Source organism: Herpailurus yagouaroundi, unplaced genomic scaffold (assembly GCF_014898765.1).
Source record: "Herpailurus yagouaroundi ecotype Mexico unplaced genomic scaffold, PumYag 190, whole genome shotgun sequence".
Taxonomy (NCBI): domain Eukaryota; kingdom Metazoa; phylum Chordata; class Mammalia; order Carnivora; family Felidae; genus Herpailurus; species Herpailurus yagouaroundi.
This window is the reverse complement of record NW_024412421.1, coordinates 33,514,915-33,536,942: the sequence shown is the minus strand read 5'-3', so window position 1 is coordinate 33,536,942 and position 22,028 is coordinate 33,514,915. Positions and strand designations below refer to the sequence as shown.

The following is a 22,028-nucleotide window of genomic DNA, read 5'->3' as shown; positions in this document are numbered from 1 at the left end:
GAGGGACAGGTCCCCGATGTGAGGACAGCCTGTTGGGGGGTCAGGGGCACTTCCTGAGGGAGGAGCATTGGACAGAATGCAGAAGATGGAAGTCCCTCCCCTGGAGGTGGCATGGAGAGCCTTTTAGGCTGAGGGAGCTTCATGCTCTGGGCACAGGGAGGAACACAGGGAGTTCTGGGAGGAGCACGGAGAGTTCCGGGAGGAGCACGGGGAGTTCGGGGAGGAGCACGGGGAGTTCCAGGTGCTGAGAGAAGGCCGCAGACAGAAGTGCCCAGGACAGTTCTGGGAAGGCTGTGTGTGTGTGTGTGTGTGTGTGTGTGTGTGTGTGTGAGAGAGAGAGAGAGAGAGAGAGAGAGAGAGAGAGAAATAAGGAGAGAAGCGGGTAGAAGGAAGGAGTGAGGAGGAGGGAGGAGGGGGGAGAGAGGAGGGGGAGGAGGGGAGGAGCGGGGAGGATAGGTCTGATTTGCATTTCAAATGGCAACTGTGTGCTGAGGTGGAAACAGATCTGGAAGCGTCCTGCATAGACACAGGCCAGGGGGGAGGTTATTTCTTGCAGGAGTTGACAGAGACAGGATGCAGCCCGGGCTGGATCCCGGGGTGCAGGTGGGACGTGGGGGAGGAGCATGGGGACAGCACGCTCTGGGCAGGGTGACAGGCTGGATGGCTGGGGATGGCCTCACCGGAAAGGGGTGAAGAGCTGGTTGTGGAGGGTCTGCACGCAGCCGTGACCACGCGGAGTCCGCAGGATGGCAGGGACACGCGGGACGTCGAGGCACACGCTCGTGTCCGGAGCACTGCGCTGTCCACACACACACACACACACACACACACACACACACACATCGTCGGTGGGCGGCCACAGAGGTGACTGTCCAAACTGGGCCACTTCTGAGAGGGAGGGGAGGGGTCGCCGTCTTGGCAGCTGTTCCAGGACCACAGCGCCTCAGAGACTGCTCCAGGCCAGGGGGACCAGGGTCCGTGCTGTCCTCATGAAGACGTGGGTGGAGAGGAGACCCTCCAAGGGAAGGAAGGGGCTCCTGGGACCAGGCCTTGAGTGATCTGTAGGGCTGGGGAGGCAGCAGGCCGGCCAGGAGAGCACGTGTCCTTCAGGGCCCGGACAGTGTCTGGGGAACCCCGCAGTCGGGACTGCTGCCCACAGGGCACCTGCTGGACTCGGCCTCCTGGAGGGCGTGGCCAGTCCCCCCTCGGGGCAGTCTGACCCCTCTTAAGGCGGCCCCTGGGTCGCCCTCCACCCCTGCCGGTTACCAGGCAGGGCTGAACCTCGCAGGCGGGATGTGCCGTCTGGCAAGCCGCAGTGAGAAGTGCGCTTCTCCAGTGGATGGGGAGTACGTACTGGGCCCTTCCATGCGCCAGGCACCACAGGAAGACCTGGGGCTTTCGGCCTCTGTCCCCGTCTCGGGCTAGGCTCGCCCCTCCCTCATCCTGCTAGGAACTCCTCTGGCCTTTTGGCGGCTCACTGCTAGTAAGGGCAGTGGCCGGAGGGCACCACAGAGAGGGCCAGCCTCCGGCCGGACGTCCCAGAGGACCTGTTTCCTGTCTCCAAGCAGGGCCACCACCGTCCTGCCCTGGCCAGGATGGAGTCGGGGTGACCAGAGTGACCCAGGGACGCGATGTCTGTGGCAGAGGCCCAGCGGGCCCGGCCAGAGCCGGAGGAGGAGGGGAGACGGGGCCCCGGGTGGGTGGGAGGCAGGCCTCTCCCGGGGTTGGCTGGTCCACATGCCCCGCTGTGTGCGGGCGGCCCCACCTCTGCTCGCGGCTCCTGAGCCCCGGTTCCTTCCGCCCAGAACTAGCTGTCGCTGGGCATCCGTCCCTGCCGTGCAGGTAAACATCGGCGAGGCCTCTAGTTCCACTGGAGACGCCAACAGCCAAAACCAGAAAGAGACAAGACCTCCGAACCCACCGCCATTTCCTATCGCGCTTTCTTGGGGGCACTGACAGTGTTGTGCAGTGGCTGAAACATTCCAATCACCAGGCCCGGAAAGCCCTGACAGAGGCAGAATGCCTGGACGATCCCACGCCACACGCCCCCTTTGGAGCGCTGAGCAGACACCGCCCCGCCCATGTCACGCTCCCTGCCTGTTTCGCACGTACCCATCCCCACGCCTCTTCCCGTAAAACTCTATGTGTCCATCTCGCGGGGGGGAGAGCTGGGTGGTTGAGGCTCGAGCCTCCCACCTCCCCACCCCACACTGCTGGCACCCGAAACGCATCCCTCATCTCCTGAGTGACTGGCTTCTCTTGCTCAGCAACTGTGTTGGTGGAACCCAGCCCGGAGCTCTGCTTCGGGTTTGTCCTGCCCCCTCGGGATCCCCCGGGATGGGCGGCCGGCCCACGGCAGCACCTGCCTTACCCGCTGGTTTGCAGCTGGGATAGATAGGTCACAAAACCGAACAATGTAAATCATGTAAATGATTTACGCTTTGGGAGAGTCCTGCCCGGGACCCATCCCTCTTTGCCAGAACCTCAGTGTCCTGACATTCCTTGTCCTTGTCACCTCACCGGCCCGGCTGCCTTTCCGACTCTGTCCCCTGTCACTCCTGCCAGGTGGCTGGGTGTCTCCTCTCTGTAGCTGTTCCCCGGAGGTGGGTCAGTGCGGTGGGGAGGCAGACTCGGGCCCTGGCCAGGCCCTGGGCCTCCCCGCTCCTCCCTCACCAGCTGCTCGGCCCTCCCGGAGCCTCAGTTTCCTTGTCTGTAAATGAGAGACACTCCCTCAGGCTTCACGGTCGGGAGGTCGGGAGAACATGGGGCCCGGAGCGGAGATAAATGCTATTTCTTGCTTCTTTCCTGGATGCTCCGAAATTAACGACATGAGACGCGCAAATGCATTTGGAAACAAAACACAAAGGCAGGAGGGAGACCTGGGATCCCCTCCGTCAATTTTGCTAATTGCAAATAATGCAGAAACTGTCTGTGGTGAATGGAAGCCATGGGGCAGCTGTCCGTTCTAACAGATCGAAATGGACTTCATATTCCAATGAGGGCTCTAGAATCCAATTAAAAATCTGAGAGACATTCCCTCCATTTAAATCTCAAATATGACTAATGCTTCATTTCAAACAAAGCCCAGAATGAGCTGATCCTTGCAAAAATGTTAGGAGATTCCTCCCCCCCCCCCCCCTCCGGGCCACATACAGACTAAGGAGAAAGCACTCCCCCTTGCTGGGGTGTAATGCCCCCGGATGCCCAAGGGAGGGCAGAGCTGTGCAAGCCCTTAGTGGCTCTTGATCCAGAGGGCAGTGGAGGTCCTGCCCTGAGAGAGGACAGAGGGAGGGAGGGCAGGAGGAAGGGGAGAGGGGAGAGGGAGGGGTGGTGGAGAGAGGGAGAAAGAGCAAGCAGGCATCAGTGACTCCCCGGCCTTGGAAGTTCCCGCCTCTTCTTCCCCGGGGAACAAATTACGCCACTTGGTCACCCCTAGAAATGGTCAACAGAAGCCACAAAACCGTCATTCTAATTTCCAGATAAGGGGATGACAGGATCCGGAACCTATACCCAGGTGAGCATGATGGTGGTCCCCTCCTCCGGGCTTCGCAGCAGCCCTGGCGTACCCGTGTGCTGTGGCTCCCCCGTGTACAGATGGGGAGACCGAGGAAAGCGAGGCCAGGAGGCCCCAGCCGTGAGGCCGCGCACTGCCTTTCAGAACAGGATGGGGCCACGAGCAAGTGTGAGCGGGTCGGTCCCAAGACCGTCAGCATCCCCGAATCAGAATTAACCCTATCTCTAGCAGACCTGAGGACTGAGCCTGTGGCAAACCCCTTGTGGAGAGAGACGGGGGGAGGGGGGAAGCGGGGGGGGGGTGTCTGAAGCACAGACCCCCAAGCAGCGAGACGAAGGTATCGGGGCTCTGACCAGCGGTTCAGGGGGAGGGGAGCAGAGCCTCTCCTCAGAGGGGGTCTGAAGGGGAAGGTGGGGGACACGGAGGGAGAGCAGGCTCTATGGTTGGGGGGCGCGGAGCACAGCTTCAGGCCTGAACCTGGCGCGCTATGGAACCCAAGGACAGTCACGTACTGAGCACCTGCTGTGAGTATGTCCCCTCTGTGGGCACTTTGCAGGGGAAGACACTGTGGTCTGAGGGGTTGTCCAGGGTTCCCTGAGAGCAAGCGCGCTGGAGCCCAGGTCCGGGAGACAGCACCTACACCCGCGGCTACCGCGTCCCCCGTGTAACAACGTCACCTGGGTGGTGGGCGGGGACCAGCGGGACGTAAATTCACAACGCTGGAATCCAGTGACCTGCTGCAGCCCTCCGAACCCACCGCTGCGGGGCTATTTTGCAAAGGATGACATATGTACACCTGGGCGGTCTGGTCGTCCCTCACAGGGAGCGGTGAGCCGGGCCGTTTGAGCCGCCTCTGCCCTCCTGGGGGCCGTGGGGTTGAACAGACGGTAGCACACAAGGTGTGAGGCGAGCGTCGGCCCAGCGCGGCACCACGAGGCGGCCCGGCTCCCTCCCTTCGGTGACTTGGACTGACACCCGGAGACAGGACACCCACCCACCCACGTCCATCCATGGCAGGCCGCCTGGGCTGCTGTGACAAAATATCACCGACCGAGTGGAGGCTGGAGATCCAAGGTCAGGGTGCTAGCACGGCCGCGGGAGGGCCGTCTTCTGACCTCACATGGTAGAAGGGGCCGGGGGCTCCGTGGGGCTTCTTGTGAAGGGCACCAATCCCCACCTCCTAACACCATCACCTTCGGTGGGGAGGGTTCGAGATAGGAATTTGGGGGGCTACAACACTCAGAGCACTGCACCACCCACATCCGCCTGGCTGGCCAGCCGGCCCATCTGACGAAGTGCCGGAGAGGAGTCATGACAAGAGCCTTGACAAGAAAAAACCACCACTGGGTGTGGCAGGAGCCGGGTGACAGGCACGTGGGCTCATTAGGCTATCCTGTCCGCTTCTGTGTATTTGGTTTGAAAAGTTGTGCAAGAGGAGGCTAAATAATGCGAGAAGGTGTGAAACGCGGGGGTGCAGGGTTGGGGTCTCAGGCAGGCAGCTCTGGAAGAACTCTCCCCGAGCCCCTCGAGGGCGAGGACCCCGGGCCTGGTGGGGCTCCAGAGCCCAAGCACTAGATTAGCTGGGGGCCAAGTGGAGCAGCACCAGAACGCTGCCCCCGGGATCCAGAGAGAGAGAGAAATTTCTAGTGGCGACCACCGTCACGCCGTTCATGATCAGGCAGCAGCCCCACGTGGGAGGTGACGCACAAGGACCGGGGGTCGGGTCTGGAAGATGAAGGGCACGGAAGGCTGGGGGACCCGTCTGCAGGAGTGAGGACACGCACACACGGACACCCCGCCCCTCCCACAGCCCCGGACACCGCCCCTCCCTGCCTCTCTGTCCTCACGCTCTCCTTCACGGGACACCCGCACACGCCCAGCCCGTGGGGTCTCGGCTCTCGGAGGTGACCACACACACCGTCTTAAATAACCACGTATTTAATGCTTCGCAGAACAAAACCGTTCTGTACTACGAGGATCACTGGAAGCCTGCAGCACCGCAGTCTTCGTCTCCGATCCGGTTTAAGCCCCAGGCAACCACGCCTTGCGTGCTCGGCGATTTTGGCAAACGGTGTGTAGTCACCAACACTTTCATACATTCAGCGTCTCCCAAATCTAAGCGAAATGGAGCACAGCCCGCTATCCCCGTGCGGCGAGTGGAGAGAATCGGCTAAGACAACCACGGCTGAATCACATTCTAAGCTCGAGGGAACATCTACTCTCACCTGGGCCACCTGCCGGGGTCCTCGCGAGGCTGCCCGGTCCGCCGCGGGACGACAGCCAGCAGAGACTCTAGACCTTTCTAAAGATGGAGGTGCCACCGCACCCCCTCTGGCAGCGGGCCAGGCCGCTCTTCTGGGGAGAGCACACCCACCCACCCCGCGTCCACCGGAGCCCCCATCGCGCTCCAGGCACCACGCCTTCGCTCTCTCGCGATGGGAGTTAGGACACAGCCTTCCGGTGCGGCCCTGCTCTGGGCAGGAGAGCGCACTTCAACTCTGCTTTACTAAAAAAGCCTCTTTTGATCCATAATCCGCCACCCCAACCCCCCCCCAACCCATCCAGAAAATTATCCTTTTCTGAGTCAGAGACATTGCTTGAGAGCAGGTTTAAAGTTTGCTATTCTTGTGAAACTGGGCCACGAGGCTGAGCACCTGCTCGGAAGCCTTGATGTTCTTGGCGCAGAGGTAGCTGGTGCTGTTGGCGGCCGTCTCCTCCAGGTAGTACCGGTAGTTGACCATCAGGCCGCAGGAGCCGGTGACGCCCTTGAGGCTCGTGTCGGCCAGCCAGTTGAGGCGCCACAGCACAGCCCCGTTCTGCAGGTGGAAGTTTGCCACGGGGTTCAGGGCGTAGCCCCGGTGCTTCTCTCCGTACAAGTACCAGGCACAGAGCCTCATCAAGGGGGTCTGCAGCACCCTGACCAGCTTCTCAGACTTCACCCACTCGCTGCTGCTGAGTGAGACCTTGAGGGTCTCGTTAACGGGACCGCCTAGGATCTCCGAGATTTCTTTACATTCGGAATCTGTGAGCAGTTCACTCCTCCCGTGTTCCTTTGCTTGTGAGTTCAGGAGCCCCAGAAGCCACTTGGTGAAGCCGGGGATAGGAGACAGACTTGAGAACGTCCCGAGATGAGGAAACTCTCTCTGTAGGGCACGGTGGGTGGGGAAGGGAAGGTGGAGAGAACACACACACGCAACTCAGCAGGCATGTCACCGAGACGGAAACGCCTCTCCACGTGTCATTCGCGCACCATTAAGCGCTGCATGTCGCTCTGCGGTTTACCACGTGCCCTCTGGGGTGCATTTTCTCCTTTCGAGGGGCATTTATGAAGAACCTGACATATGCCAGCCCCTAGAGATACCCTGAGTCCCCAAGGCGAGCCTCTACGACGGCTGCCCTGCCCATGCCACCTGTCAGAATGGCCAGTCAGGGGCCCCGCCTGACATGGGCTGCTGCTGAGAAGTGGGGCACGCAGTCCTGTGACCGCATCTCCGGAGCATCTGGTCTGCCGTGCCCCTCCCGGGGACTGCTCTGTGGCCACACAGCCCGGCCTGCCATTTTACCCGGTGACCGTGTACTGAACAAATCATCGCTTGCAGAGCTAGCCCACAGTGGGTGTGGACTGTGGGCCAGAAGGCGGGGGGGCACCGGGGGTTTCTCCATAGCAGACAGGACAGTTCATGTTCAAATTACAGCGACATCTCAAGGACAAGTTTTTTTTTTTTTTTAAACCCAGCATTTTCTGATTAAAAATGTAATTGATGGTCACTACAGGTGAATTTTTTTAATGTATGATGGAAGGAAAAAAAAAAACCCCAAAACTACCATCGTCCACAACTTGAGATAACTTAGTCTCCAGGGTTGATAAAGTGTAACTCCGTCTTTCTCCGGTTTTTACGCGGGCGAGGCCTTTAACTTCTATCCCTGCTTTCTGAACTTACGTTGTGACAATTTTCTCCTTTTCATTCAGAATCCAAACAAATAACTTAACAGAGTAAAAGTTAAGACTGTACCAGGGTTCTCCTAACCGTGTTCCTCTCGAGGGTCTGCCTTTATAAACCGCGATGAACACTCTCGTGCAGAAGAGTGACACGGCTTTTTGGGATTCTCTCTGGTGACTTTCTGGCTCACGGCGGGGTGCTGTGACCAGCCACGAGGATGGCTACTGGGCTGAGGGGCCAAATCTGACCGATTCAGAAACCGACTCTGCGGGTGAACCTCCGACTCCTCCTTTCTCACCAATACGCCCCTGCCCCCCACCCCATTCATCAACACCTCAGCAAAGAAGAAACTTAAAATTAATTAGATGTGGCTCCTTATCGCCTCCAGGGAAGAAGTGACAGAGAGTGATTCTAATGACGCTGATCGCCTGCTGAACCCTGAGTTCTCAGATTTAAGATTGATTATGAATTTAATGCAAAGCACGCTGACGTTTTAATTCCACTGTGTCACTCTCCACGGAAGGGTTTCTGCTGCAGCGACACTGCTGAAACCACGCAAATAGGAGGATACCACTCTCAGAGCCAATTATTAGCAACCTAATTATTTTACCTTTAATTAGATTCTGCCCATTGCGGCTCACTCAAGCCCCTTAGGAGAGAGTTTCAAAAAGCTAGACCCAGACAGAACCTGAGTGTTTCTGCTGTAGGATGGCGAGGGGCTTTTCCCAGAATAACGGACAGAAGTTATTACAAAAAAAAAAAAAAAAAAAAAAAAAAAAAAAAAGCCAGCATATCTGCCCCCAAGCTGCCGGGTCTAACCTCGGCACTGCCTCCGTCCTGAGTGTCCTCGGGGAGCCTAGAACGTGCCAAGGGCCATCTGGCCCTTTCCACCTCTCTTACCTCCCTCTAGATCCCCTCTCGTCCCCCGTCCCCAGGGGCTGACACCCCCTGCCCCCGCACCGTTCCCACCTGCAGCTCCTTGAGCACTCGCTTGACGAGGAAGGTGCCCAGCTCTACCCCCTGCAGTCCGGGCTGCGTCAGGCTGATGGAGTAGAAGATGGCCGCAGAGATCTGGCTCCCCTCCTCGGTCTCCGACGGGGGACACTCCTTCACTATGGCCTGGAAAACACCACGGTGGTCACGGTGGGCTTGGGCCCCCCGCTTCCCACGCCTGCCCTACCTCTCGGGGCCGGGAGAAGCCAGCGAGGATGGGAGCCCGGAGACCTCGGCCCTGTTCGGGGCCTCGGCTCTCGAGACCCAAGGCCTGTTCCGGTTTGAGACCTCTCCGGAGGCGGCAACGCACGGCCTCCCTGGGTTGTTTGCTCCCCCTGCACTGTTTCTATCGCAACGAACTGCTCAACAAGCAATGCGTGTTCCCTTCGCCTTTTCCGGGCCTCTGCGTGGTCAGAGACGGATGAGTCTCCTCCCCACCAGCACCAGACATGACCTGCTGACCCGGCTGGTAGGCCAGCGCCTCCCTCTCCGTGGCTGCCCTGCGTGGGCCTGACCGTTCTACCCTGCAGTCATTCTCGTTCCTTGTCTCTGAACTCTGGGCTTTCAGATTTCCCAACAGGCCACACGCAATCCCATAAGGTCTTTCTCTCAGCAAGTTCACCTTTCTGTACCCTTTTGATTTTGCGCTACGTCCTTGTTTTTCCTTGGGGAAAACACACATCCGCACAGACACGCACACGAAGTAATGCAGAAAGACTCCTACTGGGAAGTCCCCTAGCCAAGGCTGATGTTATTAGCTCTGAGTTCTGGGTGTGGTTTTCTGAACCTCAACGCTCTGAAGGTCACCGGACAACAGCGGAACGGCAGGCGGGGACCTCCAGTTTGCTTCGAGGCAGGTGCACCAGCTTGCTTCCCAGAACGCATCTAAGCTGCTAACTTCCACCAGCGACACCCAATTCTGGCAGCGGGGGTGTTCCCTCCACGAGGTCTGGGAGTCCACGAGCTTTGTGAAATTGTGTGTGGAATGTGCGGGTCTGTGCGTGTCCCCCGGGGGACGACACCCTTGAGCTTTCACCCCCTGGAGATGCTCAAAGGGTCTTTCCTGTGGCTTCTGAAGAGCTAAGAACGCCGCTGCTGTAGGAAGGCGGGGTGGATGGGGACAAAGGGCCACGGACACCCCCCGGGGCCGCGCTCTGACAGCTCGGTGCCACCTGGGTCAGGACGCACCTCTGCCTCATGCCCACTCTTCACCGTGTGAGGTCGCCTCCGCTGTCTTTCTGGAATGCTGCGGGTTACCTTGTGTTCCTTGCTCAAAATTTTCCAGCAAGCCTTTTTTTTTAAAGTTTTCAAAACACAAATGAATCTTTCTTTGGTTATACAAGAGACTGCATGATGTCAACGAGGCAAAACGTGTACGCATGAGGAAGAAATCACAAGTTATTCCCAAACCAAGTCCTGCTGTTAACCTTCCGGTGAACACCTTCCAGTCGGTCCCATTGGCGTAGGTGCGTGCACACTTCAACACACACACACACACACACACACACGCACACACGCACACCCTGTGCACGCGCTCTTTCCCCGCGCCCATGCGCCCCATTCTCCCACGCCCTGAGCGCTGGGGTGGAACCCCGGTCTCACCCTTACTGGTACTGGGATCGTGGGCAGATCTCCCAAGTTACCTTAAGCCTCAGTCTCCTCGCGTCCATGAGGACAAGAATAACAGGAGAAACGCTGAATGCCCAGGGTGGCATGAGCAGGGACGCGGGGACATGGCTCATGAGCTGACGGGCACCCAGCAAATGCTCGATCCCTATATGCTTAAGTGCACACTGAACGTGCCGGCCTGGAGCCTGAATTTCCGGCCGTTCAAGACCCGGACAGTGAGCAACTGTCCACGCTCCCAGGTCTGAGCATCACGTAGGGAGAACTCCCCAGAGTGGAGATTGTAGGTCGCACAGAACGCACGTCTTCTATGTTCACAGACATCGCCAAACTGCCCTCAGAGAGGCTGTGGCAGCTTCCAGTGCGTGCGGGTCCCACAAACGCAACATTCACGAGGGACTTTCTCCGTGGAGGTCAAGAACACCCGCCCGCTTGCCCTGCTTGGTCTCTCCACCTTCTGATACCACGAAAGGCTGCCTGGATGCCCATCCTGGGATCTGGTATTGTCTTTCCAGCTTCCGGACCGGCCATCCCGGACCCAGAGCCGCAGCCCACCGGGCCCCGCGCTCTGACAAGCCCCAAGTGCCCCGGGGTCTCCGCTCCCTCGCCTGCTTCACCCTCCCCGTGGTCAGGCCCCTGCTCCCAGCCCCCGCACTGGTTCTTCTCCAGCCCCAGCAGGAGGGATCCGCTCCTTCCATCCACCCAGAGCAGGCAGCGCCTGCCAAACAGGGTCCCGGCCCCTCGGCTCCCCGGGCTGAGCTCTGGGCCCACCTCAGGCACGCCGCACGGTCTGATTTTCAGTGTTGTAGCCACGGGTCTTGAAACCCGGCCCCGGGGCCCCTTAACGACCACTAAAGTGTTGAAGGGTGCACCCTTCCTTCCTTAGCCACGTCTTAGCTGCAGGTCGATGTCCCCAGAGGAGTGCCATCCTTGTTCTGGAACTGTCTATACACGACATGTGTACACTCTGTAGCCACAGACCGGGAGATTTTCTCTAGCTGATTCAAAACTCCACAGATGCCTGGGGCAATCTACTTCACAAGGGGGCGGGGGGGACACAACCACGTTTAAAACAGCGTCAGACACTCTGCGACGCGGCCCTGAGCCGGCCGTCCGCGGGTACCTGGATGTTGCTGGAGATCTCGTTGGTCAGCGCCACGTGCAGCACGACCAAGGGCTCCTCGGGGCTTGCACAGTGAGAAAAGAAGTAACACCTCCTGTAAGGCCCGACGCGTCGTTTCATATCCATCCAGTTCTTCACAGGATGCACGGCCTCAGACCTGGGGGAAAGTCAGAAAGAAGTAAGCCAGGGGGACAGCTCGCAAGGTACGTAACCACTGCCGGTTCCTGTGCATACTGCCAAGGGAGCCTTGGTGGCTCGGTCAGTGAGGCCCGGTCCTCACTACAGTCCATCCGTCCTTCGCATGCAGCCTCAACAGACCTGCCAGGAAAATTCAAAGAGAACCGTTTTAATGTGAAACAGCGCTGGCTGACAGGAACAGCAGCTAATGACCCTCGGACCCACAAACTGCCCCCTGCTTCTTAACACTAGGTCTCAAGGCTACTTTGCAGGCCCCCGGAAGCAGATCCTGACACGGGTGACCTGAGGATGCTTGCACCTCCCGGCCGCTCTCTCCTCCGAGTCTGCGGCGTGAAGTCCGTGCTGCAAACACGCAGCCCGGGTTGTCCAGCGGCCTCGTCAGCCACGTGTTGTTTGCAACGTGTCAAATGGGAGCCCCTCGGGTTTGTCACGCTTCAAAGCGCAGCCTTTCGCGAGCCTCAGTGTCTATAAGACGGCATGGGCACCAAGACCCGCGAGGGAAGAGCGGCTCCTGTCCGTGGGGACCGCTCGGGCTTCGCCGTGTCCTGCGCACGCGGGGACCACGCCCCACACAGCCCATCCAGAGACTTACGCCAGGGAGGTGCTGTCACAACTACGGGAGGCAGATGCCGTTGGGGTCACTAACGCCAGGAGTCGGCCCAGCGGGACCCTGTGGCTCTGAGAACGGGGGGTGGGGAGAGGCGGGCCGTGCACTTGACCACGGGCCACACACGTTGTGCTTGGGCCACAACGCGCGCGGACAGAGGCCGGCTTTCAGCTCCCGTTCAGGAAAAGTGACAACTTGAATACTTACTCGCTGATTTTCTGCAGGACCTCACACGGCGAGTGCCAGGTGACCCGTTCCAGGCTCAGGAACCCCGAAGAGAACCACTCTGAGAGCATGCCTTTCAGCACTCCGTTCATCTCCTGAAAGGGAGAACACAGAGTGCTGGCTTCTGGGGACAGGCCGGCCAGCGCGCCTCTGTGCCACCACCAGCCGACACGGGGGGGATCAAGCAGGCAAGAGGGACGCGAAAGCAGACCGCGGGGTGCTTCTCCCAACGGCTTCCTCGGTGACAGCTCCGCGGGACTCACCCCACCCAGGTGGCCAGCACCCGGCTCTCGCCCCGCCCGGCCACCCCCGTCAGTAAGACCTCAGCGGGAGCTTTCGATCTGAGCGAAGCTGCCCGATCGACGGCGTGTTCCAGCACACGCGCCACAGTGAACGCGACTGAACTCGCGAAGTCGACAGAGCGACGGCTGGTGCGCCACGAAGGGAACGCTAACACGGGGGGCGCGGGGATCAGGACCTCCCCCTCTCGGGAACATTCTGGGACGTGCCCAAACGTCTCTCGTTTCCGGAGAGGGGCAAGTACTGGGGGTCCGGGCACCGTATCCGTCAACTCAAAGGTGCGCATTTTCATAGTGTAACGTCTCTGAAGTCGGGATTCCTCTTGCAAACGATGGCGGGGTCACCGCTTCACTCGTAGCATTTTTTTCTACCTTAGTGGGACATAGAATAGAGTGTGTCCGGCAATCGGTGACCTTAGATTTGATCAAATTATTCTAAGTTCACTTCACTGATTACATCTAGTCTACTTCCGGAAGTGAGGAGCCAACTTTACCACCCAAGACACGTGCGTCCAAAAACCTTTCAAGCGAGAATGGAACCGGAGGCACCCAGGGCAAGGCGAGGGCGCAGGGGCAGACCCAGCTCGGTGTAGCCCGCTGTGACCGCACTGAACATGTAACCGCAATAGGCTTCCTGACGGCTCGAGCGAGAGGATGCCGGGGCACCAGACACGGCTGGTTGTTCCTCAACAACTGTTTCCTTTTCTTCCAAATCAACAAAAGTCTTATGCTTTAGGCAGGCACATGGCTGTCCAGGTTCAAGATCACACTGCAGCCAGGGGCAGTCAAAAGAGCGAGTCCTGGCCAAACAGATGTAAGCAGAAGTAAACGTGGCAGGAGCATGCCCTTTGCTCATCTTTTCTTTGTTCCTCTCACTGCAGCCTGGAAGGTGATGTGATGGCTAGAGCTGGAGCAGCCATCCTGGGCCATGAGGTAACTTTGGGGAGGAAGGTTTTTCGGGGAGAACAACAGACGGAAGTTCGTGTCAACTGAGGGCATCACAGAACAGAATCAGCCCTGGGGTGTCTACCTCCAGACTTTTACATGAGAGACAGACTTCTGTCTTATTCAAACCACCATTATTTCGGGTCTCTGTTATTCACAGATGAACTACATACTAACAGATACGCTGAATGTTACTGAAGAATAACATACATCTCAGTATATCCAGTACAGAATTGACAGAGAGCTACCACTACAAAAGCTGTAAAAATGTCCACATTTTATTCCCTGGTAAACGAAAGGACTCACAACTGTGTCACTGGAGGATAAGCTTGAAGTAAGTAAAATAAAGGGCTCGTGGCTCTGAAAAGCTTTCAGAATGAAGTAAGATCCCTCTTTAAATATTTAAGGCCTGGGGCACAGAACCAGCCACTGATTTGTTCTGTGGGACCCCATGGGGGCGAAGAGGGAGGTAAACTTAGGACCAACAAGGGGGAGTCACGGACAGATAGACTTGGACCGAATTTAACGTAAAGGAGAAGTCTGGAATAGCCAGGGTTGACCACAGATGCTATCCGGGGAGAGTGAACGTCACCACGAGCGGGGACCAAGGGCAGGGTTTACGAGGATTTGGTGGAGCCGTTTTAAGGATTTAATGGCTGGACCCGATGCCCTTTGCGATTCTCTTTAACTCTGAATTCCATAACCCGGTCTCCCTCCCTCAGCTCCACGCTCGGTGAGGGCAGACGTGGCTTTGACTTCACACCTCTGGATCCAGAGGCATTCAGCGGGCTCTCCCATGTGGAGGACGGTTAACAGACTGATGTCAAACGAAAAAGGGGAGACAGACTAGAGAGTGGAGAGGATGAAGGGGCAGGAAGGGAGGCCAAGAGAGGCCAAGTGCCAGGCATACAGACGGCTGCTCATACAACTGTATTCACTACCCCGGATCACAGCGGTTCTTAAACTTCCCGGGGTCTTCACGTGCTCGAGTGCTTGCTAAAAACCACGGACCTGCTCCCCAGAAAAAAAGCACACACATTCCTCAGTTTTTGCACCCAGTTTCCTGGGAATCGTGGATGCCTGTGAAACTCATCTATGGATCATCTCCAGAGGTTCACAGACGCCGGACTAGGAACCTCCACACTGGACGGTTGGGACTGGATCGGCCGAACTCCATGGAGGGTGTGCGGGCATCTCCGGCGCATCCCTAACAGGAGAGTGTGGGACATGCCTGGCTTCGGTATCGATTCAGGATTAATTATGAAAGAAATGGCTTGGCTGATGAGAGCTCGCCCTCCAAGGTCTCTTCGTTCTATTTCGGGCTACTGACGGCTGTGAAATGTGACACTGCTCCATGAGAGCTGGGTATCTAGGTGAAAGGGCACACGTCCCCAGGCTCAGTGCCCACCGGCCGCAGCTGTCCCTGCTGGAAGGCACCGGCGGCCCGAAGGCTGGGGGATCACCGACAGCAGGAGGGAGAGAAGCTGCCTAGGCTTCTCGCTCATCAATTCAGCCGTCAGTTGTCAGGCGTTCGATCCAAGACTCCCACTCACAACTGCCGGGGATGCCAGTCAGCGTGGGCTCCGTCTTCCGGACCCGCCGACGCCTGTCATCTTGGAGGACACTGAGCGGAAGGCCAGCCAGCCTCCCCTGCTGGCAGAGAAAAAGCGGTCCCCCACCCTCTCTTCTGGAGTTTTTGGCTATCAAGATCTCCCGATGTCCGGAATGTGGAGAAAAGCTAGTTGTCACTGCTCAGAAGCCCTGAGCTGGGCAAGCGGGCCCGAAGCACAGGACAGGGTCAGAGGGCCACAGCGAAGACATTTTAGGTCTGATTCCAACTGATAGAGGCTCCCCCCCCCCCCGACACCACCCCAGGCGACTGGGGCAGCCTTGATGAACTACAAATAAGGTACTTTTTAGTTTAGCTAAGCACAAAATTTAGGAGAACCAACAAGGACCTCTGTGTTCACTGAAAAGCAGGACATGTCACTAAAAGAGGCCGGACGACAAGGTGTCAGGTGTGGCCTGACATCGCAACGGTGGGGACGCCGGCCCGTCTGGCACGAGTTTAGCCCCCTCCCCACCGTCAAGGCCTGCACACCTTTCACCCCACTGGAATTTCTCCGCTCAAACTGCCATCAGGAAACCCTTCGGTTTTCTAAATGCCAACTTCCCTCTGGTGTCCCCAAACTGCTGGACGGTGCTCAGACCTTCTAGAATATGGACTCAACTCAGCCTCACGGGGGACTTTCTCCCTGAGAAACTGCACTCTTCAACCCCAAGAGGCCTTCGGAGACGCCTCCGGAGAAAATCAAAAAGCATCTAGACCACACACACAGCAAGCGTGCACTGATCCTCACAGCCTGACGTCCAGTAATCACAACCCCCGGGCAGAGACCAAGAGCCGGACAAACCGTGCCCTCGTCTGTAAACCTTATTTTTAGCAAAGCTGAACAACCCTCACAGCATTTCCTGGAAGAGCAGCAGGCTGACCTTGAGCGTAGCAGCCGCCGGTGCAACCTCTCACGTCGGCGCATGGCCAATGGGCTAAAACCACCAGAAACCATGACTGTACCCAGTGGATGGCAAAGAGGGCACCAGGAACTGGCCCCTTCCATCTCCACACGGCGCTTCTTCCGCTGTCCTGCCAGAGACGCCCCATCAGCATGGCTGTGGGCCTCACGCTAGCTGGCTCTCCTGAAAATGCCACGGCGCCCTACGGGACTCGGCACCCGAGAGCACGTGGCAGACACACATCCCGGGGTAAATGCTCGGGGCTGAGTCCGTAGCAGCCCGCACGGCAACTGGAGCGTGTTCACGTGACTTCCTCTAGCGTGCCCGGAAGTCAGCAGGTGCCGGGGAGCAGCACAGCTGTGGTGAGGTGCTGTGTGCCCACGGTGAAGGGTGCCGAGATCCGAGGCGCTGGCGGAGCCAGCTCCCTGCTCCCCCCCAGCATCACGGGGCACCCCAGGCCCCTGGCGCCCGAGACTCCTGCCTTAAAGCTTCACGTGCCAAACTTCCAGTACTTTCTGACACTGTATTCCTAAACGCAGAAAGTTCTAGCTGCGTCGCCTCATCAGCTTGGATGCAAAATCCAGAATGTGGGAGAAGAAACGGAGTCAAAGCACGGTACACACACTAAGTGATTCTGGCGATAGAGTACAAGGCCGGATCCCAGTGACATTTTCTAGGGACAGAAAAGATGATTGATTCTCTGAACGACTTAAGTGACAGGGGTTGAGAAAACTGTTACGTGACTACGTGGGACACGGGAGAAGGAAATCCATGGCTTCAGCACTAACGGTTACATGCACTAGATACAAGGCCAGAATTTTCAGGCAGAGAAAGGCAAGAGGAGTGACTCAGCACCTGGAAGAGGCGTCTTGCACCCAGTGTGTCCAGACCACACACGGATGCAAAGGTCAGGCTACAGTCGTCATCCTTTGTTCAAGAAAGATCTTTACTCCACACGACTTTCTGCCTGTGGGTATGCAATGTTTCTTCTGTGTGTGCGCAGCCTTGGTTGAAAAAACAAAGGAAGCCTGAACCCCGGAGGGCCTGGTGTCGCTGGCAGCTTGGGATCTCCCTGGAGCACGCCCCTCTCCCCCAAACCAGTCTCAACGTCACAGCTTCCAGCTGCCACCTCCCAGCCTGCACGACAGCCACCTTTCCTCGTGTGGGGAAGAGCAAAGGCATGGACACATTCAGTAACATCTCACAGAATCGGAGGACTCAGAACTGGATGGGACCTCAGAAATCACTGGGGCCAACAGCCTGAAATCGGCAGTCCAAGTGTCTGACACAACACCTCCGTTGGCTGTGCAGAAACCTTCCAAGCCCTCTGGGCTTCCCTCCAGGCTCAAGGCTCTGCGTGGAACGGTCTGATGTCAAGACAGTTGGGAGCAGTATGTGCCGACCTGCTCTTGTGGTGGAGGACCTGGGAGTCTCGTCCCATGCATCATCCAGCATTTTGCTATGCTGGACATTGAAGACAAGGCTCCCGGTCTCCAAGGGGCTGATTATCCAGTTGGGGTGGGGGAGGGTTGGCAGAGTAATACATCTCAGATGCTACATTCTGTGGTTAAGGTACAAAATGCAGGTGAGGTGCACAAATAATAACGTAGCCTGTGAACCACCAGACCAGGTAAGGCCACCTTGCACTGGAGTGTTGGAAAGGCTCAGTGATGAGCAGCTCCTACTCTAACGGGCTTCCCAGGCAAGAATGGCGCAGGAATGTGTGTTCAGGAACTTTCCGTCAAAGAGCCGGCGTGGCCGCAGAGGTTCTATGGAGAGGGGCGAGAAATGGACGGTACGGCTGGCAATGTCCAGGGTGGTTTGGCGTAAGCCAAAAATGCCAAAAGAAAGACATTAAATGTTGGTCCTTCCGGCCTTCAAGGGAGTAAAGACCGACTTGTGGTGTCAGAGAAAGATGAGCACTGAGGTTAGTGATGAGACGGAAGTTTGTACGTTTACGTTTACTCTTGGAAAGAGCAAATGCAGTCGCAACCAGAGAATACTAAACTGATTTGGTAAAACTAAATAAAACAAACCCATTAACTAACCGGGTTGTCTCATCTTGCCCTTGATTTTGTGGAAAAAGGCAGATTCTAAGAAAACAAATCCCTTTCAGATCTAGTCCAGTCGTCAACTCTGAGAATCAACGTGTAGCGACAAAGTACACAATTCGGGAGTCATGAGGACGGGGCTCGAGTTCTGGCTCTGCACCCTGGGCACTGCACTTGACTTTGACAAGCTTGAATCATTTCCTCTGTACAACAGGTCCCTATGGCTTGCTGGCAAACGAGCAAGTGCATGAGAGGCACCTACCATCACCGTGCCTGCTGCTAACTCTTCCCGTACTAGAGTGGAAGCTTCTGGACCGAGTGAGTGACCTTAGTGCCAAGACCATGTCCAGTGGTCACAAGTCACACAGATGGATGGACAGACAGGTAAACGATTTCATTCTGGGACAGGCGACATTCTACCCAACTCTTCAGTCTCCTAGGCAGTAAGAATCAAGTTTCAGAAAAACCACCATGGGGCGTTGGTCCCTGCTTCAAGAAAAAAATAAAGTATGCTTGGATTGAAGACTAGACCCAAGCAGATGGGAATGCACACAGTGTGTCGAACACAGTCTCGGCCATTCAGACCGGGCTTGAGCCAGAATCATGATCAATTCAGATCTTGGCATTATAAGTTAAGCAGCCATCATGAGTAATCAATTCACAGCACTATTATCACTGAAGCGAACCCCATCCTTAACGATACACGATCTTTAGGCACATAGATAAAGTCTTTTGTGAACACCATAACTCCCGCAGCAGGACGTGGTTATAAAGCGTACCACGAAGAACCCCAGACTTAATATGTGCGTAGGTGATCGGAGACATATCTATTGGCTCTAAGTTCTTGGTCAAGTTTCCCCCCCTCAGTGTCTGTCTCCTTAACCCACGTAAGAATAAGGCAACGAACATGAAAATTACTGTGCCAGTGTTAGAGTTCTAAGTGAATTAGGACATAACCGATCAACTGCTCAATTTTTTAAAGCCAACTGCACCCTAAAAAGTTCTGAACATCAGACGCTTCTTGAAACATTTACATCATTTTTTGGTCGTTGTTCACTAAAAGGGCAGGTTAGTGGTCCTTTCGTATTTAATACCAATAGCATAAGAGCACTATATTCGCCTATCGGAGATCTTTCGTGTCGTTTTTTAAATCCTACGGTATTTACTTGCATCCAACATGAGCCCACCGTGCTACGCACCTGATTACTCAAGTACTCAACTTGGAATCATCACATTTCAGGGCTGAACTCAGGAAAGTGAAATGTCCTGCCCAGCCAGGCGGCAGAGCCCAGAGACATCATCTTTGTGCATTCCAAAGGGTTTCTTAGACAACGAGGCTTACACACAGAACGAGTGTGCAGCTAACGTGTGCTGACACCACCTGGGTTTTTGGAGGCTACGTGGTGCTCGGTTTGGTACTGGTTCAAGTATACCGCATACAGGAAACTCCCAGCTAAAACGGTAAAAAAGAGACTTCGTGGAGCACACTAACCAGGAAGGAGGAGTGACAGTCACGTTAAAGGCAGGCGGTGCTGAGTCTCTAGTAAGGGTCAAGAGTGGAACCAGGCAGGGATTCAGAAAGCCTGGGAAGGAAGGGGACGGGGCAGGGGTTCAGGGGGCTGTAACTCTGGGCAAAGTGTGAGCGGCTTCGGGCTGGGGAAGGTGGAGTGTTTGGGGCTGCAGGGGCAGGTGAGGACTCTCCGGGGAGGGCCATCAAGATCGAGGACCTGGTGCAAGGCTGGGGGCGGCCCGGGGCCAGGCCTTACCCGGACGTGCGGCCCCTCCACCAGCTTGAGCGCCTGCGCCTCGAGCAGGTCGGCCCGCAGCCGCACCAGGAAGCGCACGCCGCCGTCCAGCTTGCTGATGTGGTGGAAGAGGCCGCGGTAGCGCGGCACCAGCGCGTAGCGCAGCCGGTCCTCGGCCTGCAGCAGCACGGCCGCCTCCCGCGGCTGCTGGCGCAGCTGGAGCACGCCGGCGCTCTGCTCGGCCACCTGGCCGTGGTCCACGCCGAAGCCCCGCGCCAGGCGGCTCAGCAGCTCGGCGCGCTCGGCCGCCTCGGCCAGGCCGCCGTAGAAGCTCACGAAGTCGGCGCACTGGCCCTCGGCCGGCGCCGGCGTCTTCTCGCGCAGCTCGTAGGCCGGCGTGGCGGGCACTGCGCGGCGCAGCAGCTCGTCCATGGCCCGCTCCAGGGCGCCCGCCTCCGCCGCCGCCGGCCCGCTCGACAGCCGGGGTCCGGGCGGCCGCGGAGGAAGCCGCAGGGGGAAGAGACGGCGCGCCGTCAGCGCTGTCCAGAAGCCTCTCATGGCGCCGCGCGGCAGCTACTTGAGGGACGCCGGCGCCGCCGGGCTTCCGGCTTCCGGCGCGCGCCGTCCCCATTGGCCGAGGCTGGGGGCGCGGGCGGGACGGTGGCCAATCGGAGGGCGGGAGGGGTGGCGGCGCGGAGCCAAGTGTAACCAAAGGTCCCGGCGGGGCGGAGACGCGGGCGTGCCTCGTCCCTGCGCCACCCAAAGTCACCTCCCCTGCCGCTGTCCTCTTGCCCCACCTGCTCTGCTACGTGCAGGCGCTACACTTGCGGATTCCTGGTCCATCACGTCTGGGGAGAAGCCACGGAACCTGCGTGGTAATTCACTGGCAGGGTAGCCTCGGTGTTAACCTCCTGCCTAGGCGCTCTCAGTTCTTTGCCAGGGTCTGATTATACAGGTGACTCCCACTGCCGCCGCAGCTCTCCTCTGTCCGGAAATCGGGACCTAGCTTCACAGCTGCCTGCTGCAGAGCTTTTCATGGATGCGCCAAACGGGGCTTTCCTAACCGTCTTAGTCCCCAACCTGTCCCTCCTTCCTAAGTCCTTGATCACTCATCTATTCAACAGGGTGTTTATGAACTACCTGGTATGTGCCAGGTCCTGTCCTAGGCACGGGGCTAACAGAATGAGCCAGACAGACCCGATGGTGCCTCATGGAGTTTACAGTCTAACGGACAGGAGAACATAACGACAAATTGGACTCCTGAATTCATTCCTTCTGTCTGGCCCCCCGCGCCTACAGCCCATGTCACTTCTCACCGGGGCCACTGCAGTAACCTCTTTGCTTCCAAGCTCAGTCCTCCAATCCATTCTTTGCATCAGCTGCTGAGTGAACTTTCTAGATTATCCACTTAGCCGTGTCATTCAGTTGTTCAAAAACCAAATGCTTTAGCGTAACAGGCAGAGCCCTCACCAACAGCCCCTGCTCTCCCTTCTAGCCACATCTGTTGTTCTTCCCACCTCATTTCTATTTCTCTGTGGCCTGGTGGCTCCCAGACTTGTAGATTTTGGAACCCATTCTTAAAACACAAGACAGGGCAGGAAATGCAGTTGTCGGTGGCCTTGATGGTGTCCGCGGTGGTGGAATCACACTCCGTTTGTAAGCCTCCAAACACACATCTATTTCAGTCTCTCCTTACACGAGAGAGAGTTCCACCACGGTTAGTGAGTGTTCGGCGGGAGTTTGCAGGGCCTGATGCCAAGTAGAGCAGAGTCCAAAAGAAAATCCAGCCAAGAGCTCACTGGGCTCTTTAAAAAGAGAAGCCTTGGGGCGCCTGGGTGGCTCAGTCGGTTGGACGTCCAACTTCGGCTCAGGTGATGGTCTCGCGGTCTGTGAGTTCGAGCCCCGCGTCGGGCTCTGTGCTGACAGCTCAGAGCCTGGAGCCTGTTTCGGATTCTGTGTCTCCCTCTCTCTCTGACCTTCCCCCGTTCATGCTCTGTCTCTGTCTCTGTCTCAAAAATGAATAAATGTTTAAAAAAATTTTTTTAAAAGAGAAGCCTCCTCCAATGAGAAAAAATGAAATATGGCCTTTTGTAGCAACGTGGATGGAACTGGAGAGTGTGATGCTAAGTGAAATAAGCCATACAGAGAAAGACAGATACCATATGGTTTCACTCTTATGTGGATCCTGAGAAACTTAACAGGAACCCATGGGGGAGGGGAAGAAAAAAAAAAAAAAAGAGGTTAGAG

General features: G+C 57.2%; 1 protein-coding gene across 1 annotated transcript; it reads right to left on the bottom strand.

Annotated features, from left to right (window-relative positions):
• Positions 1-5,436: 5,436 nt before the first annotated feature.
• On the bottom strand, positions 5,437-20,372 carry MLYCD (malonyl-CoA decarboxylase). The gene is made up of 5 exons (XM_040443218.1): positions 19,803-20,372; positions 12,210-12,322; positions 11,198-11,354; positions 8,425-8,574; positions 5,437-6,657 (listed from the first exon to the last, which is right to left on the bottom strand). The coding sequence occupies exons 1-5, from the start codon at positions 20,337-20,339 to the stop codon at positions 6,124-6,126; spliced, it is 1,491 nt and encodes a 496-aa protein (XP_040299152.1). The 5' UTR covers positions 20,340-20,372; the 3' UTR covers positions 5,437-6,123.
• Between the last annotated feature and the right edge of the window lie 1,656 nt (positions 20,373-22,028).